This window comes from Chiloscyllium punctatum, chromosome 32, assembly GCF_047496795.1.
Source record: "Chiloscyllium punctatum isolate Juve2018m chromosome 32, sChiPun1.3, whole genome shotgun sequence".
NCBI classification, from domain to species: domain Eukaryota; kingdom Metazoa; phylum Chordata; class Chondrichthyes; order Orectolobiformes; family Hemiscylliidae; genus Chiloscyllium; species Chiloscyllium punctatum.
The window spans coordinates 58914580-58933468 of record NC_092770.1 but is presented as its reverse complement, the minus strand read 5'-3'; the positions used below and the strand labels follow the sequence as shown (position 1 = coordinate 58933468).

The window sequence follows — 18889 nt, the reverse complement described above, 5'->3', positions numbered from 1 at the left end:
AGCCAGGAATTTCTAAAGAACCAACTATTTTTTCACATTAATCCCACACAGGTTTTGCAAGGTTATTTGAAAATAGTAGGTTAAATGGGACCAAGTGGATAGCTCTTTCCAAACGTAGACCAATGCATGACAGTTGAATGGTCTATTTCTGCTCTCAAATTCTTTAAAATTGCTTGCACGTCTGAAATAGGAAGATCCTAACACATGCCTCTAAAATGGTGTTGGGTGGGTTGGTTCCCGACAACTGCCAGCAATACAAAATATACTTGTGAAAGTATATCTGCTGTGAAACTGTAAGTCAACATTTACTAACACAGCTAGCGAAGTTGGTTCAAGGTCGGTTGGGATTACAGGGAGCACCAGCAACTATTCACTGTCTTTCTCCACATATTCTGTTCAGAATAAGTGTGCAGCAATTTACCTGTTCTGGGTTAAAAGCTTTAATCATTGTTATTGCTGCACAAACATAAGCTGATAGGAGAATATATCCAATTCTTCAAATGTATGATAGTTTAATGATACAAAAAAAAAGTTTACCAACTTTTCTCAAATTCTTCAATTCATGTGCCCCTTCTACATAGCTTGTCAGTCTTGCAGTTTTCATCAACAATCAATACACAGAAATCTGGAGCCCTTCTCTCCTGGATCTGATTTGAGGTTTACCTGTTGCACAGCTAGTTCCATTTCATCCTTCTTGCTCATTCCGCTGACCTGAGTGCCATCCTGTTGTTTCTTCACCTCGTGAAGTCGGTCAGAGCCAGTGAATCGGCTGAGCAAGCCCAAGCACTGGCGCTGGAGATCACAAAAAATACAAATCATCATTGCTGAAAACTGTATTCACCGAGAACGTAAAGTGCCTCTAAGCAAAATGTGACAATACAGTCAAACAAACAATATGGAATAACGCATTTAAAATATTCAACAAGTGCAAAATAAGCAAACACACTTTCATGTTAAATATCTTTAAACCTGTCACAAGCAAAATATTAAATATTGTTCTCAACATATAAAGTATAGAGCAGATGGAATCAGGGCATGAGATGAGCCAGAGGGCAGTCTTCTATACACCTGGAAAAGCACAAACACCAGTCCAGGTTTCCTAGTGACACTGCTGAAAGTCAGGATACTCTGATCACAATCCAAAGCATGACTAGTGCTAATGTGGAGTTACAGACTGAGTATTTGGGTGGAGTAAGTATCATTGAATATGCAGTGAGTGCTCAAACATCCGAACAGAACTGAATAAATTCAGTTTAACAGGGTTCTCCAGCAATAGCCCCTGGGTTCACATGAATCTGTACAGACAGTGCTGATCTCTGAGCAGTGGGAGATGAATCACAGCAAGCCACAGAGTTTTGAAGTGCACTGAATACAATAGGAATATGCAACATTGTTTGGTACAGCAAGATCGCAGAAATGACGGACAATTTGCAATAATTAGTTGGCGTTTCTGTCCAAATGTTTAATGGACAGCACAGATATTCCCATTGCTTTCTTTCTTCAAACAACGTTCGAGATCATTTATGTTCAGTTGAATCTCTAAAATGGACAGATAGAGCCTTATTATTTTTAAAAAAAATGTTACCACTACACAACCATCTCGCCAAAGGACAATAATGAACTGCAGAATCAAACTGTAGGTTCTGAACTAGAGTGCTAAATAAGTCAAACAGCAAAGAGCCAAAAAAAAATTGCAGGGAAGGAGAAAATGTAGTTCCAAGGAGAGAGTGAAACAGTTAATACAAATTTAAATACCTGGAAACGCCCAATTTGACCCTGAAGTTCCATGGTAGTCCCATCATTACCATCCATTTCTATCACTCTTATCACACCTGAAAATAAACATACATTACAACCAATACTCTCCTCCTCTCTCATGAATACCTCAATTGTTAAGGCTATCCAGGATCCACAGGCAATATCTAGTACATTACAAAAGGAGTGCGGGCAAAGTTGGAATGTATTGTCAACAGGTCAATTGGCCACAAAAGGCACATGTGGCCCCTACTCCTGAAGGTGAACGACGTGTTAAATCAACTTTGTTAGTAATGGTTGAGAGATGAATCAAAAGTTCCCACCAGGTTTTGGTATGGGAATAGAAAAGCTCAAGTCACTGTATCAACTTGCTTGTTCAGCCTAATTGTAGAATTTCAATAGCAATCTCTGGTGAGATTGACTGAGCACAGATTACAACTCAAACTGAGGACTATGGCCCCTGTCACTTAATACCAGAATAACTGATGCCCTCATCAGCCAGGCCATCAGGGTAAAGAATCGACGGTTAGTGGTGAAATCTGCAGAATCTGAAACCTAAGGCACAGACGTGAAATGAACAGGCAAACAACCAAGTAAAAATCCTGAAACAAGTACAGTTCTTACATTACCATTTCTTACCTGGTAAGGCTGCCTTGCTGATGATGCCTGTCAAAAGTGCCAACTCCTTCAGGGACGTTGCAGTTATCTCCTGGCAGCGCAGGATAGCCTGGATGGGATCTGAATGGGCAATTAGAAACTGCAACACCTGCAGGGAGGGAAAAAAAGACCATTCCAGTCTCTCCTACAAGGGAAAACACCCTTTCAGCATTCATCCTGTTCTCTTAGGATCTTAAATTTCAATGAAATCACTTTTTATTCTTTAAGCTCTCAGGATATAGTCCTAGCCTGTTCAATACTTCCTCATAACATGGCCAAACTAAGTTGAGCTGCATGGTCTTTTACATGGGTAGGGGAATCCAGAACGAGAGGGTACAGGTTTTGAGTGAGAGCGGAAAAATTTAAAAGGGGCCCTTCATATGGAGCATGTACAGACTGAGCTGCCAGAGGAAATGGAGGAGGCTGGTACAATTACAATATTTAAGAGGCATCTGGATGGGTATATGAATAGGAAGGGTTTAGAGGGATATGGGCCAAGTGCTGGTAAATGGGATTAAATTAATTTAGGATATCTAATCGGCATGGACGAGTTGGACCGAAGGGTCTGCTTCTGTGTTGTACGTCTCTAACTCTGCTCTGGAATGCTCCTTACAAACACGTTTACATCCACTCTTAAATAAGGAGCACAAAATTGTGCACAAATGCTAGATGCAGTCTCACTAATACACTGTACAAACTGCAGCTAAACATCCCTACTTTTACACTCCACTCCCCTTGTAATAAACAACATTATTACATCACTTGGTGGACTTTTTTGATTCATGTACCAGGATATTGTGATCCCTCCATATCTTGGAGTTCTATTTCACCAATTTGCTGCTTTTCTATTCTTCCTACTAAAGTAGACAAGCTCATATTTACTCACATCATGTGATCTACTGAATATTGCCCACTCACCTACTCAACCCTTTATGACTGTATGCCTGGAGTCAAATGGAGGCAATTTGCACACAGCAAACCTCCACAAACAGCAGCATAATCACCAGGTAAACTTCAGTGATGTTGATTAAGAGGAAAATATTACACTAGAGAGTATTCTCTCTTGCTCCTTCAAAATGTCAGAGGATCTTTCACATCATCTGCAGAGCAAAATGACTCACTCAAACGACACTCCCTCAATATTTCACTGAAGTATCAGCTGAGAAGATCAGGATTTAAGTCCCACACTAGAGATTAGAGATAAAATAGAGTACATTGAGCCATGGCTGATACTCATTTCAGCTCGGCTGCTACTGGATCGTACATCAGATTTGAAACAGATGAAGATTTATGAATGCCTTTCACACATGTTTGATTTTTTTCTTCCACTGCATTTTTATCCTCAAATGCAATTCTGCACTCTAAAAGAAATTTCTTCTGGTGTGTTTCTCCACAAGGTGCCAACCATGTTCCACTTGACTATTGGCACAGTGAGAATGCTTCCTCCATGAGGCTATGCAGTGAGTGCCAGCAAGCTATTAGACCATGGAGGCATCACAAATGAGAGAGAGAGAGAGAGAGAGAGAGAGAGAGAGAGAGAGAGAGAGAGAGAGAGAGAGAACCGAGAATGAGTGCTAAAGTATTGTGCTCAGAAAGTTGTTATTGTTTCTGGACTAGTTACCTGTGCCGCAGCCAACTGGTGCTTCCCCAAACTGGAGGTCAATATCACCTGGCAAAGTTGAAGAGCTGGGAGCAGAATCTGGTGATACCGTTCCACAGGGGCTGGGATAAATCCTGATGGGTCTCTTATACAAAACATACTGTGGAAGAAGAAAATATGATAAAGGTACTGTATTGAAGTGGCCTAGTAATGACTTAGAAGAAAATATGCATAGCATACTGAAGTGAAGGAGGACCGTACTGCACCTATACTTATACTCAAAGCACTCCCGTCTTCTACAATGAAGATTTGTGTGACCAATCATGTTAAAACAGTTTAAGAAACTTAGATATCTTGCAGTTCAAAGCTTTTCAGTGCAAAATTCCTTTGTTAACACAGCGAAAAGCCATTCAGCTGCAAGTGGATCCAGCTGGTAACACGGTTTATCCAGAATGCACCATTACTCAAGATTGGCTGAGAGAGGTATCTGAGTTCAAGATTCAAATACAGGCATTTCTAGTCAAACAGATGGACTGGTTACTCTCAGGTGTTACTCTTTGATGCTATGGGGTCTTCTGGCCAATTGTGACTGAAGTCAGCAGACTCCAGACAGGCCAGAAATTGACCAGGCTTCTGACGGGTGTGATGGCTAATTACAACATACTGTGGTACATTTACTCATCAGGCATCGATTGGATCAGTGGCATTCATTGATTTCAGAAACAATGTCTACAGTTTACTGTGGGAAGCCAAAAATATTCATTCGTCTCTCCCTCACTTTGTTTTACATGGAAATATTCATTAATGTTGCAAAGATTTTACTTATTTTTTTATTTGCAAGGAACTATTTTCTAAATGCGGAGAAAATTCAGAAATCTGAAGTGCAAAGGGATTTGGGAGTCCGAGTCCAGCTTTCTCTTAAGATTAACTTGCAGATTGAATCGGTAGTTAGGAAGGCAAATTCAATGTTGGCATTTATTTCAAGAGGACTGGAGTATAAAAACAGGAATGTACTTTTGAAGCTTTATGAGACTCTGGTCAGACCACATTTAGAATACTGTGAGCAATACTGGGTCCCATTTCTCGGGAAGGATGTACTGGCCCTGGAGTGGGTCCAGAGAAGGTTCACAAAAATGATCCCTGGAATGGAAGGCTTAACACATGAGGAATGTTTCAGGACTCTGGGGTCTATTCTCAATGGAGTATAAAAGTAGAAGGGAGAAATCTAATTGAAACTTACAGAATGCTGAAAGGTCTGGACAAAGTAGACACTAGGAATATGTTTCCATTGGTCGGAGAGACTAGGGCATGAGGGAACAACCTTAGAGTAAAGGGAATATCCTTTAAAATGGAGATGAGGAGAAACTTTTTCAGTCAGAGAGTGGTTAATCTATGGAATTCATTGCCACAGAAGGCTGTGGAAGCCAGGTCATTGAGTATATTTAAGACTGAGAAAAAATAGGTTCTCAATTGTCAAGGAGATCAAAGGTTACAGGGAGAAGGTGGGAGAAATGGGGCTGAGGAATGTTCAGCCATGAATAAATGGCCCAACTTCTGCTCCTATGTCTTACAGTCTTATGGTCTAAATGAGAGGTCTTGAGCCCAGATTCCATATCCACTCCCAAATATTCACTCTGACAATCTGAGCTGGCAGAGAGCCAGCACTGCAGAACCTGAATGTACTGCTGCTCAGAGACCAAAGAAATGTCACTAGTTTTACTTTTATATGTACATATTTATCTTTTATTCTTTCACAGGATAAGGAAGTCACTGGTTAGGCCCACATTTATTACCTATCCAGGAATTAGCTTGCGCTTATTACCTGTGTGACTCAGTTTCAGGCCGGTGATCATAGACCTGGCACTGGGACAGGCGCACAATAATGCCTGCTGTCAGAAGTTCCAAGGATCCATGATGGTTCTTGGCCACTCTCGTCAAGAAGGCCTAGTGAATATAACAAACAACAAAAACTTAACGCTGTCAATAAAAATGGTTGCAAGGAGAAAGATTTAGCTGGTGCGAAAAATTCAACTGAAATGGTATGCAAGAACTAACGCAACACATTAACTAGAAACCTGAAGGATTGGCTTCTGCCTACAATGTACACTCAGACTGAAAATGGCCAAATGTACGTCGTTGTAGATTTTAATACTGATATACTTCATTTAATTAATTACTACAAGTGAATGAGCTTCTTATCAATTGTGCAATAGGGCTCAAGAGATTAAAGTTAAAAATCACAACACCAGGTTACAGTCCAACGGGTTTATTTGGAAGCACTAGCTTTCGGAGCGCTGACCCTTCATCAGGAAGGAGCAGCGCTCCGAAAACTAGTGCTTCCAAATAAACCCGTTGGACTATAACCTGGTGTTGTGATTTTTTTAAACTTTGTCCACCTGAGTCTAACACCGGCATCTCGAAATCTAGATTAAAGTAGTCCAATTTCATCTTTCACTCATATCATAGTGGTCACTTAAGTAGAATATCAGGAAAAATGATCTGCTACTGGACTAATAATCAAAATGAGCTAAAATCCCAATGTAATGGTTTGAAAATTAAAAGGCAGTTTTTAAAAAAAAATCTAGAAAAGAAAGCCTACATCAGTAAAAATGAGCATACAGCATTGAAATGCTGAAAACCAATGACCATCTCCCAACCAAGTCCTGAATGCCAATCAGAACACAAGCCGAAAACAGAAACTGCAAAGCCGAGGCATAAACATCAGCAATGGTGCAGGAGGGGTCAGGTTAACTGAATAAGGAAACTGATATGCAACCTATGACCCAAATTAAAACTCTCTTACTGATAGATCTTTACCATAATTGTAATGAAATGCTTAATCATTTTCAAAGGCTGACATTGCAAATAATATTATGTTCTCCATTATGTTTCTTATTTAGCCAATTGGTACCAGTCAACCACAGGATAATGTTGAGGAAGCCAATGTACTTGACATGGGAGAGATGGTTTACTGACACTCAAATGGGTAAAGTTTCCATGACTGGAGCTGCATTACTGAATACAGAGAATGTCACAGCTACACAGAGAGGACACGTCTTGGAGGGCTCATCAGTGAGTCCATATGGGTGGACGTTGGGAAGAAAGGTTATGTTATAGGTTTCCAAATAGCCAATGAGAGCTAGTGGTACACATCTGTAGGCAGATCATGGAAAGATTCTTTTTTTTAAATAAAAAAGAATTGTTGTCATGGGTGATTTTAACTTCACCAATATTGACTGGGACTCCCTTAGTGCCAGGAGCTTAGAGATGGGACAGAATTTGTCAGATACATCCAGAAGGTTTCTTGAAACAATATGTAGATAATTCAACTAGGGAAGCAGCAGTACTAGCATTTCCCAACCTTGCGTTGGGAAATGAGCCTGGCCAAGTGATTGAAGTTGCAGTGGGGGAGCATTTTGGGAATAGTAATCACAATTCCATGACATTTAAGATAATTAAGGATAAGACTGGCCCATGAGTCAAAGTACTAAATTGGGGAAAGGCTGTTTGACAGTAAATTCACATCTGACATACAGGAGCCTTTTAAAGATCAGTTGATCAGAGTTCAGGACCAACATAATTCAGGAACCCTGGATGAAAAAATATATTGATAGTTTAATCAGAAAGAAAAACGAAGCATATGTAAGGTTTAGGAAACTGAAATTAGACATAGTTCTTGAGGAAAATAAAGAAAGCAGGAAATCACTTATAAAAAGGAATTAGGAGGAATGAAACAGCCCATGAAATGTCCATGGCAAGTAAGATTAAAGGAGAATCCCAAGACATTTTATATGCATATTCGGAGCAAGAGGATAACTAGGTCCACTCAAGGACAGACCATGATCAGACAGAGCATAGAGGGATATGGACCATATGCAGACAGATGGGATTAGTTTAGAATGTTATCATGGTCAACACAGACATGGAGGGCGAAAGGGACCATTTCCTGTGCTGTACTATGTTCTATATATACACCTGTAGTAACTAATGCCTTACTGTAATGTTTGGATCAGGGTCTGGAACCTGAAATTGTAATGTGTCCTATTCTCACTGTTGACAGCTATTATCTGAAGACAATTCAATCCCATTAGGGAGCCAACGGAGCAGGACACACACACACACACACACACACACACCACACACACACACACACACACACACAAAACTTGCCATCTTGGATTCATAAAGGTATAAGGCTTTCAGTAATGGTGGTTTGGGACTCAGCATGCTCTGAAGGACGGGGTCATCCTGGACCAAACTATCTGTTAGAGTTTTGAGGTAGCCGCTGTTGGAAAGGTAGTACAGCCACTGTTGGTGTTTGTCAATAGCCACAATCCGATCCAGCACGGCCAGCGCCAGCATCTGAAACAGAAAAAAAAATTATCAAAGAGTCCTGTCGGGCAGTGATGAAATAAGTTCATGGATTAGAGACACAGGTCTAAGTGTCACTTCAGTTCAACCCTCCTCAGGACAAAGCCAAACAGAGCATAGTTGACACAGGTTCACCTCAGATGGAAAGAAGGCGCTTTATAACTTTGATCACTTGGACTGGGCTTCATTAAGTAAAATAGCAAAGAGAATCAGAGAGCAATTTTCAGCCTTTTCTTAGAATTAATGTATCTAGTTTTTCATCTCTCAGGAGATCACATGGTTTTAGGTGGGATTAACAGTATATGCTATGTTGGACATGGCATCACAATTGTGGAGGGCAAGCTGTAAGGATTACAGGGCTTAATCCTGTCATTCACCTCGTAAACCTGTCAGAGATTCCTTTTGTCCATTTTCACCCAGATCAAGGAAGGTGACATGGACTGTGTGTACCAGCAGCTGTCTGGAACCATAACCTGAGAAGTTATTTCTTCTCCATGGCCCAAGAATCAAGGAGGATGTCACAGGCATCACAGCAAAGTCCAACAATTACCATCCACACATTATGATAGGAAACATGAAGCAGCAATCTGGAACCCAGGTTGTCTTTCCCTTCCTAATGACAAGGGGCTGCAAGAAACAGCAATGTCCTTTCTGCCACCCTGGATAAGATTTGTTAATTGGGGCAAGAACGGGAATTATTTGCATTTGTTGAGTCGCTATCTAGGCCCATATAGATTGTTGATCCCCAGTTATCCCAGACAAGGTGGTGGTGGTGAGCTGCAGCAAACCTTAAGGTCTATGAGGACGCACAATACACCAAGGAAGGGTACTTTAGGACTTTGACCCAGCAACAGTGAAGGATCCACAATTTAGTTCCAACAGAGAACGCCACGTGGCTTGGAGGAGAACTTTCAGATGCTGGTGCCCCAGGTATTTGCTGCCCTAGTCCTGAAAAGTGATATAGGTGGCTGTTTGAAAGGTTTTGTGGAAGGATCCTTAGTGAAGTACTGCAGTACTTCTCATAAACGTAGCACACTGATGGCTCAGTACATCGGTGATGAAGAGAACCAATGTTGAAGGTGGTTCCCAATCAAATGGGCTACTTTGTCCTGGAAGGTGTCAAGTTTCCTGGGTGTTATTGGTGCTGCACTCATCCAGACAACTGAAAGGCATCCATGACAAGGCTAACTTGCACCTTGTAGATGGCTGACAGGTTCTGGGGAGAGTAGCTCTGACCTATTCTTGTATTCAAGGTATTTATATGGCTGGTCCAGTCTGTGGAATAGGAAGGGGTGATGGTTAGATTCTTTCTTGTTGGAGATGCTCATTGTCTAGTACTGAAGTAGCAAAGAACATTCATGCCACACATCAGCCTAAGCCTGAATGTTATCTAAGTCTTGCTTCAGTATATGTAAAGTTACAAACAGAATTAAACATTGAGCAGTTGTAAGCAAGCATCCCCACTTCTGGGGGAGGGAAGGTCAGGTCATTACTGAAGCTACCAAAGATGGTTGGCCAAGAATACTAACCTGAGGAACTCTTGCAGAGATGTCCTGAGACAGAAGTGATTCACCTCCAACAACAACTACCTTTGTTTGTACTACTTTAACTAAGCTGCTGGAATTGAGCTCTTTAGTCCATTATTTGGAGCAAGGTTGTATTAAGATCAGGAGCTGCATAGTCCTTGCAGAACCCAAACTGAGCACTAGTGTGTAGAGATTACTCCTTACCAACGAGGAGTAGTTATTCCTTTGCAAGTGCTGTTTCATAGAACATATCATTGCCTGCTATCACTATGCTGTCGATCAAGACAGTAGATTGGTAGGACATTATTGGTCAGGGTGAATTTGACCTGTTTTCTTGGAACAGGACAGACCTGGACAACCTTCCAGAGTTAGGTAGATCACAGTGCATGGTTTAGGGTACACCTACTTTTAAAGCACAAGTCTTTAGTGCTATTGCTGGAATATTATCAAGACCGTTGCAATATCCAGTGCCTTCAGCTGTTTCTTGATATGTCATGGAGTGATATTAGATTAGATTAGATTAGATTACTTGCAGTGTGGAAACAGGCCCTTTGGCCCAACAAGTCCACACTGCCCCGCCGAAGCGCAACCCACCCATACCCCTACATCTACCCCTTACCTAACACTACGGGCAATTTAGCATGGCCAATTCACCTGACCTGCACATCGTTGGACTGTGGGAGGAAACCGGAGCACCAGGAGGAAACCCACGCAGACACGGGGAGAATGTGCAAACTCCACACAGTTAGTTGCCTGAGGCGGGAATTGAACCTGGATCTCTGGCGCTGTGAGGCAGCAGTGCTAACCACTGTGCCACCATGCCGCCCATATTACTTGAAGACTGGCATCTGTGATGCTGCAACCCCAAAGGACCAGGACTTCTGGATGAAGACGGATGCAAATACTCCAGCCTTCTCTTTTGCCTTGGCATGCTGGGCTTCCCCATTGTTAAGGATGGGGATATTGGGCAGCTACCTCCTACTGTGTGAGATGTTTAACTGTGCACCATCATTCACAACTGGATATAGCAGACCGCAGAGAGGAGACCAGATAGTTTGGTTATGGATTGGTTAGTCCGAATGAATATTGCTTCCACTGTTTTCACACAAGTGGTCTTGTGCTGTTACTTCATCAGGTTGATACTCATTTTAGGCATGCCTTGTGCAGCTCCTGGCACGTACTCCTTCACTCTCCACTGAACTAGGGTTGATCCCTTGGCAAAATGGTATTGGGAATATGCCAAGCCATGAGGTGACAAATAATGGTTGAAAATAATTCTGCTGCTGCTGATGACCCACAGCATCTCATGCATGCACAGTTTTCAGTTGTTACATCTGCTTGAAGTCTGTCCTGGTCAACAATACTGCACAGCATGATGAAGGCATCCTGAACACAAAGACTGAACTTCATCTCCACAAGGACTGTGCAGTGGTCACTCCTACTAATACTGTCATTGACAGATGCATGTGACAGAGAGACAAGTAAGGATAAAGTTAAGCAGATTTCTAACTTGTTGGTCCCTTCACCACTTGCTGCAGACTCAGTCTAGCAGCTATGCTCTTCAGAATTCGACCAGGTTAGTCTCCAGTAGTACTCCCGAAAATCTCTTGGGTGACAGGCATTGAAGTCCCTCACCCAGAGTATATTCTGCATCCTTGCAGCCTCTGTTTCCACAAAGCAAAGTTCAACATGGAGCTCTGAGGATTCATCAGAGGAACAGTAGTAGGCAATAATTGGCAAGAAATTTCCTTGCCCATGTTTGACCTGGTACCATGAGACTGCATTGATCCACAGTCAATGTTGAGGACTCTTGGGACAAACCCATCCCTAAGTTTACCGCTATGTTTCCATGGCTGATGTGTCTGTCTTGCCGGTGGGATACAATATGGATACTGACTGTGTTACCTGGTAGGTTCTGTAAAAGGTATGAATCACTGAGTATGATTATGTAAGGCTGTTACTTGAACTGTCTTTGAGACAGCTCTGGATTAGAGTGGTGCTGGAAAAGCACAGCAGTTCAGGCAGCATCCGAGGAGTAGGAAAATCGACGTTTCGGGCAAAAGCCCTTCATCAGGAGTCTGATGAAGGGCTTTTGTCCGAAACGTCAATATTCCTGCTCCTCGGATGCTGCCTTAACTTCTGTGCTTTTCCAGCACCACTCTAATCCAGAATCTGGTTTCCAGCATCTGCAGTCATTGTTTTTACCTTTGAGACAGCTCTCCCAATGTTTTTTTAGATTAGATTAGATTAGATTACTTACAGTGTGGAAACAGGCCCTTCGGCCCAACAAGTCCACACCGCCCCGCCGAAGTGTAACCCACCCATACCCCTACATCTGCATTACCCCTTACCTAACACTATGGGCAATTTAGCATGGCCAATTCACCTGGCCTGCACATCTTTGGACTGTGGGAGGAAACCGGAGCACCCGGAGGAAACCCACGCAGACACGGGGAGAACGTGCAAACTTCACACAGTCAGTCGCCTGAGGCGGGAATTGAACCCGGGTCTCAGGCGCTGTGAGGCAGCAGTGCTAACCACTGTGCCACCGTGCCGCCCTTGGAACAAGCCCCACAGTAGTTAGAAAGGAGGACTGTGCGGGTTTGAAAGGACTGAGTTTGCTATCATTGTTTCCTATTCCTCAGTTGATGCCAAGCAGTCCACTTTTCTTTAGGCATTGAAGTTAGGAGTTAACCACATTGCTCTGGAGTTACATGATTTTACTGAATTCAAATTCGGCCATGTGCCACTAAAAGGAATTGAACCCAAACCTCCAGAACACTAGCCTAAGATTTTGAATTACTTGCCTTCTGACAATACCATCACATTACCTCCTCCCCTACATACCACAAGATGTAAAGAACCACTAAGCCTATTGGAAGTCTCCATCCCAGCTTTCAGAGGTCAAGATCTTTGAGATGGAAGTCATAAAAGGAAGGTTGAAAATGAAATTATTTTCAATTCTAAAACATTTGCTTTTTAATGAAACACAAGTTAACTCATGTGCAAACCGTAAATGAATGAAACGTCAGTGTAATGTGGAAGAATCTAATACTGGAATAGTTATATTGTAACTTTGAGTATTGTATGTGTGCAGATGTTCATACTTACTCGTCCGATTTCATGGCCGTCACAAGCATCTCGACAAACAACCTCCATCAGTGATGCCCCATAACTCTCTATGATATTCATATTGTCTTTTTGAAGTTTACTGTACTCATCCTCTGGAGCAGTTAGTCTCTCCCACATGGTTTTCTGCCCTGTACCATCCCAAATAAAAACAAAAAGAAAAACACATATTAAATGGACAAACTCTTTACAAACGAGTCCGATTAAAATTTAACCCTCTAACTTGGAGCAGTTTCGTGACCCATCAACTCTAGGACATATCTACTCTAGGATTTATCAACAAGATAGTGTTTTTAAAAAGGCCTGTGCACTTGTGCAGAATGAACTACTGCAGCATTACAGCATTTGAATGTTCTCCACCATTTACTTTTGCCATAGGTACCTGGTATGTCCTCCCAAAGTCTGATTGAGTGGTTAAAAACTTGTCAACTCATGATGATTCATCCTGGAATCTGACCACAAATTAAACCTGGATCTCTACAGTCTCCTCACTGTAGAGAGCAATAATTCCTCAAAGCTGTGCCAACACAACTTGGACTGGAATTATCTTGGTATGGCAGGGACCATAATGATGATCCTGAGAACCAGTAACAATCCTGGCCAGTTGTGGAACACCGCACCATATTTTCTGACGGTCCGGCAAATAAACAGAGTTACTTGGAGTTGTGGTCACTGCTGGGGCTATATCCTTGAATACATAGCCATTGGAGTAGACAACTCTCCAAAACAAATATGTGGGGTTTCAGGATGCCAAGGTAGTCAGAACTTGGCATGCATAGAATGGGCTGCTGCAGGGCTGGCCCACTATGGGTCCCTGCACAGGCCAAAGTGTCTGAATAGAAGTGTCTGCTTCTCTTCCTCCCAGGAGAAAGTGAGGACTGCAGATGCTGGAGATCAGAGCTGAAAATGTGTTGCTGGAAAAGCGCAGCAGGTCAGGCAGCATCCAAGGAACAGGAGAATCGACGTTTCGGGCATCAGCCCGTCTTCAGGAATGAGGAAAGTGTGTCCCGCCGGCTAAGATAAAAGGTAGAGAGGAGGGACTTGGGGGAGGGGTGTTGGGAATGCGATAGGTGGAGGGAGGTCAAGGTGAGGGTGATAGGCCGGAGTCGGGTGGGGGCAGAGAGGTCAGGAAGAAGATTGCAGGTTAGGAAGGCGGTGCTGAGTTCGAGGGATTTGACTGAGACAAGGTGGGGGGAGGGGAAATGAGGAAACTGGCACCGCCTTCCTAACCTGCAATCTTCTTCCTGACCTCTCTGCCCCCACCCCACTCCGGCCTATCACCCTCACCTTGACCTCCCTCCACCTATCGCATTCCCAACGCCCTCCCCCAAGTCCCTCCTCTCTACCTTTTATCTTAGCCTGCTGGACACACTTTCCTCATTCCTGAAGAAGGGCTGATGCCCGAAACGTCGATTCTCCTGCTCCTTGGATGCTGCCTGACCTACTGTGCTTTTCCAGCAACACATTTTCAGCTCTCTTCCTCCCAACCAACTATAAGTCAACAGGGAGGCCACCAGAGTTCATTAGGTAACTTCTGCAATGTTTCACTGTATAATGGCAGCTGTGGCAGGAAGGGGCCCTTAATTGTCTTTTCGATGAGGGCCATCCACCACTTTCCTCACTGCTGGTAAAGTGTCATGATGACAGGAAAACAAAAAGACATTCGACAACAAAGCTGTATATTTCACAGGCCCCACGATTTTCAAGTTGGCCGTTAGGAAGCTGTTAAAATACAGGCCTTGGAGTGCAGTGGAGCTGACAGGCCATAGAGAAGATATAAGAAACATTTGTACAGGCCCAAAGAAGACAACTAAAACTGAAGTGGGATGTTAGAAGACACAGGATTGAAGAAGTATAAAGATTACATTTTGTGTAAAATATATAAATCTTGAATAGGTAACTGTCCCCATACATCTGATTATTATCAGATTCCATCCTGAATCTGTCGATTTATGTGATTTTAATCAGAGAAACATGGAGACTATTTATTTTGGAAAGACCAATCAGGGCAAGACATACACACTAAATGGGAAAGCCCTGGAGAGTATCACTGAACAAAGAGATCTTGGAGTGCAGGTTCCGGTTCCTTGAAAGTGGAGGAGTCACAGGATAGTGAAGGCGGCATTTGGTATGCTTTTCTTTTTTGGTAAGAGCACTGAGTATTATAGGAGTTGGGAGGTCTTGTTGCAGCTATACAGGGCATTGGTTAGGCCACTTTTGGAATATAACGTGCAATTCTGGTCTCCCTCCTATAGGAAAGATGTGAAACTTGGAAGAATTCAGAAAAGATTTACAAGGATGTTGCCAGGGTTGGAGGGTTTGAGCTAGAGAGAGGGGCTGAATAGGCTGGGGCTGTTTTCCCTGGAGCATCAGAGGCTGAGGAATGGAGGTTTATAAAATCATGAGGGGCATGGATAGGGTAAATAGACAAGATCTTTTCCCTGGAATGGGTGAGACCAGAACAAGAGGGCATAGGCTTAAGGTGAGATGGGAAAGTTTTAAAAGGGACCTAAGTGGCAACTTTTTTTTCCCACACAGAGGGTGGTGTCTGTATGGAATGAGCTGCCAGAGGGAGTGGTGGTGGCTAGTACAATTACAGCATTGAAAAGGCATCTGGATAGGTACATGAATAGGAAGGGTTTAGAGGGATGTGGGCCAAGTGTTGGCAAATGGGACTAGATGAATTTGGGATATCTGGTCAGCATGGACGTGTTGGATTGAAGGGTCTGCTTCTGTGCTGTACATCTTTGATTGATTGAGGTACTTCTGTGACTGTGTAGGAGAGAACTGTCAACCAGAGCTCTTATTCTTCATAAGAGTTTCTTGACCTTTGTTGGAAAATCTGTTCACACACTTCATGGAAAAGCAAGATTGGGGCTTGCTGATAATACCCCTCCATTGTCAAGCAGATTAGGTTTGCCGACCAGTAGTAATTTTGTCAAGAAAGTAGTCATTTGGATATGGTTTGTCATCTGAATTCAAGCAATTGAAAGAAAACAAGAAAAATTCACTTCAGAAGAATAAGACTATGGTGAGTTGATGATACACTATCCTTTCATTTTTGGATTACAGGATTATATCCAGCTAGGACTGGTAAAATATTTATAGTTTGTTCTGGGACTGGACAGAGTGCTTTATTCTACATGGCTTGTACTGTAAATGATCTGAAAGTCACTGATGGAACATAGAGCGAAACACAAAAGGCACCATTCATTAACTCCCTCTAACAAAATAACAGAAAAGGAGGAAAATGATCAAAAGTGCTAATATAAATTTATATTCAAATCATTATATAAATTACATACCTGTTTCCAGTGTGTCTGGTTCATCTGGTTTCTGACTCATCTGTAGATAGTATAAAAGCGCTCCATACAGGTGTGCTCTTACACGCTGGAAACCCCCACCTAGCAGCAACAATGCAAGCGTTAGCTCTTTTCTCCATCAGTCACATTATTATGAGGTACAGGAATAGGAGTAGGCCGTTTAGCCCATTGTGACCACTCTGCCACTTAATAAGGTCATGTCTAATACTACAGATGCTGGAGTTAATGTTCCAATATGACATTATTCTTATTCATTCTTTGGACATGGCTAATAGCCCAGAAGGCACTAAACAGCCAACCACGTTGCTGTGGGTCTGGGGTCAGATGCAGGTCACAGCAGACTAGGTGAGCATGACAGAATTCCTCCTCTCAGGGCATTAGTGAAGCAAGTAGGTTTTACAAGAATTGACAGTGGTTACATGGCAGCCATTAGGCCAGGTTTTTATCCCAGATTTTTATTAAATACAAATTTCACTTTGTGCAATGGTGGAATTTGAATCAATGCCTCCAGAATATTAGATTGAATTAGTGATGCAGCAAAATTATCATTGTACCCACATCTCCCCACAAGTTCCTAAGCAAAACCATGGACTCGGACTTGCTTTTTTCTTTTCATTACAGCTGATCTGTTTGTGGCCTCAACTTGTTTCCTGTCTGTCTCCAATAATCCTCTCCGATCAAAAATCCTTCTATCTCAGCCATCAATATATTTAATGTGACCCTAAGGTAACTGGGCACTATAATATAAAATAGTCAATAACAAGCCAAAGAAGGAACCTGATGGGAATTTCTTCAGAGAGGTGAAAGTGTCGAACATTCTGCAAATAGGCTAATTGCGACATACGTCATAGAAGGCAATTAATCGAGACTTGATGCGTTCATGAGACAGAAAAGATTAAAGACATACGAGAGCAAGCTAGTAGTAATTAGCGTACATCAAGCTTCACCTGAAGTAGAAACCTTGATGGAGCAGGCAATGGATTACACCTAATACTTCAATAAGATATCATGTAAGAGAAACTATATTAAAACAAATTTAGGGCATGCAAACTAAGGACAAAGCCAGATGTTGACACATTGCTCCAAACTTTAAGCAAAGAATGGGTGACTTTACCAATGTGGGAGCAGTGACATGAGAGAATCCCACAAGTCCCTCTAGTGGTCTAGCTTGTTAATGACATAACATGTATATGCATTCAAACACCAAGTCACCATACTGGAGAGGGGAGAGGCAAATGATTTGTGGTAACTTAACCGGAGTCATCACACCTCAGGTGGCAGACAGGTTGAGAAGAATCCTTCATGGTAATTTCACCCAATACAGTAAGTGAACTCACATTGTTAGCATCAGTCTGCATTACAAACCAGCCATCTAGCCAATGACCCAACCAACCTAACTACCTTTACATTGAATCTACTGTTGGAGAACAATATTCAGTATCTTCAGTAACAATAAACAATGTATGCATAATAGCCTGTTACAATTGTACCCACAATCAGCTTATGTGGATCCTAACAGTGGACATTAAAAGCAGTGCAAAGTCAATGGAATACATAACACAGCCTTCATGGCCAACTGTCTGCATCCTCACATGCATACAAAAATCAAACTTCCCATGATTTTGAGAGACTTTGGCATAGTGGTATGAGGTCAGGCACAAATTCAAATTTAGTCACAGAAAATTTAAATGCAATCATTAAGTCTGGAATTATAAAGCTCTAAGAGACGATACTAATGACAAAAATTATTGACGTAAAAATCCATCTGGCTCATTATTGTCCTTTAGAGAAGGAAACTGCTGCCCTCACCCAACCTGTGCTAAATGTGACTCCAGACCCACAATACGATTGACTCTTAACAGGTCTCTGAAATGGTCTAACAAATTTTCCTGGCAATGTCCACATCCCATGAAATAATTTTTAAAAACTTTGTGTCCAAAGTTGGCAAAGCCATGAATGCAGACTAAAAACTCAATAGAAAAAGTGTTCAATTATTAGGAGTTTAAATTAGCTCACTACATAAAAATACACACAGGCACGGGCTCTTTCTGTACTGTAACAATCTTATAACGTCCTATGCTAAAGAGATGCGAAAGGACCAAAAGTCAGGGCACTGACACTCGATCTCAATCCTGCAACATCTCTTTGCAAAGTCTTTCATAAAAAACAGAGGACTAAGAGAAGGTCTGACAAACCTTGAGCTTTTCCCACCCATCAATTAGATTATGGCCATTCGGTACATGAAGTCTATCTCCATTGATTCCATATTCTTTACCTAATAGCAAATTCTAATTCAACAAACCTCGACCACCAGCCTCAATCACTTCTTTAGGAGAGAGTTCTAGATTTCCATTCACTGACCATTTAGTTAACAAGTGGCTTTTGACATCACTTCTGAGTGATCCAAATCTAACTTAAGGCGTGTGCCTCTTTGTTCTGGACTCCCCCACAATAGGAAACAAGTGTTGCATCGATAGCTAATCGGTTAACCCCCACACCAGTGGTGATGTTAAACTGATGGAAATGCA

At 42.1% G+C, this 18889-nt stretch overlaps 1 protein-coding gene across 3 annotated transcripts in view; it reads right to left on the bottom strand.

The window, feature by feature from the left end:
- nup205 (nucleoporin 205) overlaps positions 1-18889 on the bottom strand; it is a 108128-nt gene that overhangs the window by 6857 nt on the left and 82382 nt on the right. For all 3 annotated transcript variants that reach the window (XM_072552470.1, XM_072552469.1, XM_072552468.1), the window contains exons 30-37: positions 16344-16442; positions 13021-13169; positions 8183-8374; positions 5835-5956; positions 4034-4172; positions 2395-2521; positions 1756-1832; positions 664-792 (exon numbers count right to left, since the gene is read on the bottom strand). In XM_072552470.1, the coding sequence (XP_072408571.1) occupies positions 664-792; positions 1756-1832; positions 2395-2521; positions 4034-4172; positions 5835-5956; positions 8183-8374; positions 13021-13169; positions 16344-16442 (1034 nt within the window). The remainder of the gene's footprint in view (positions 1-663; positions 793-1755; positions 1833-2394; positions 2522-4033; positions 4173-5834; positions 5957-8182; positions 8375-13020; positions 13170-16343; positions 16443-18889) is intronic.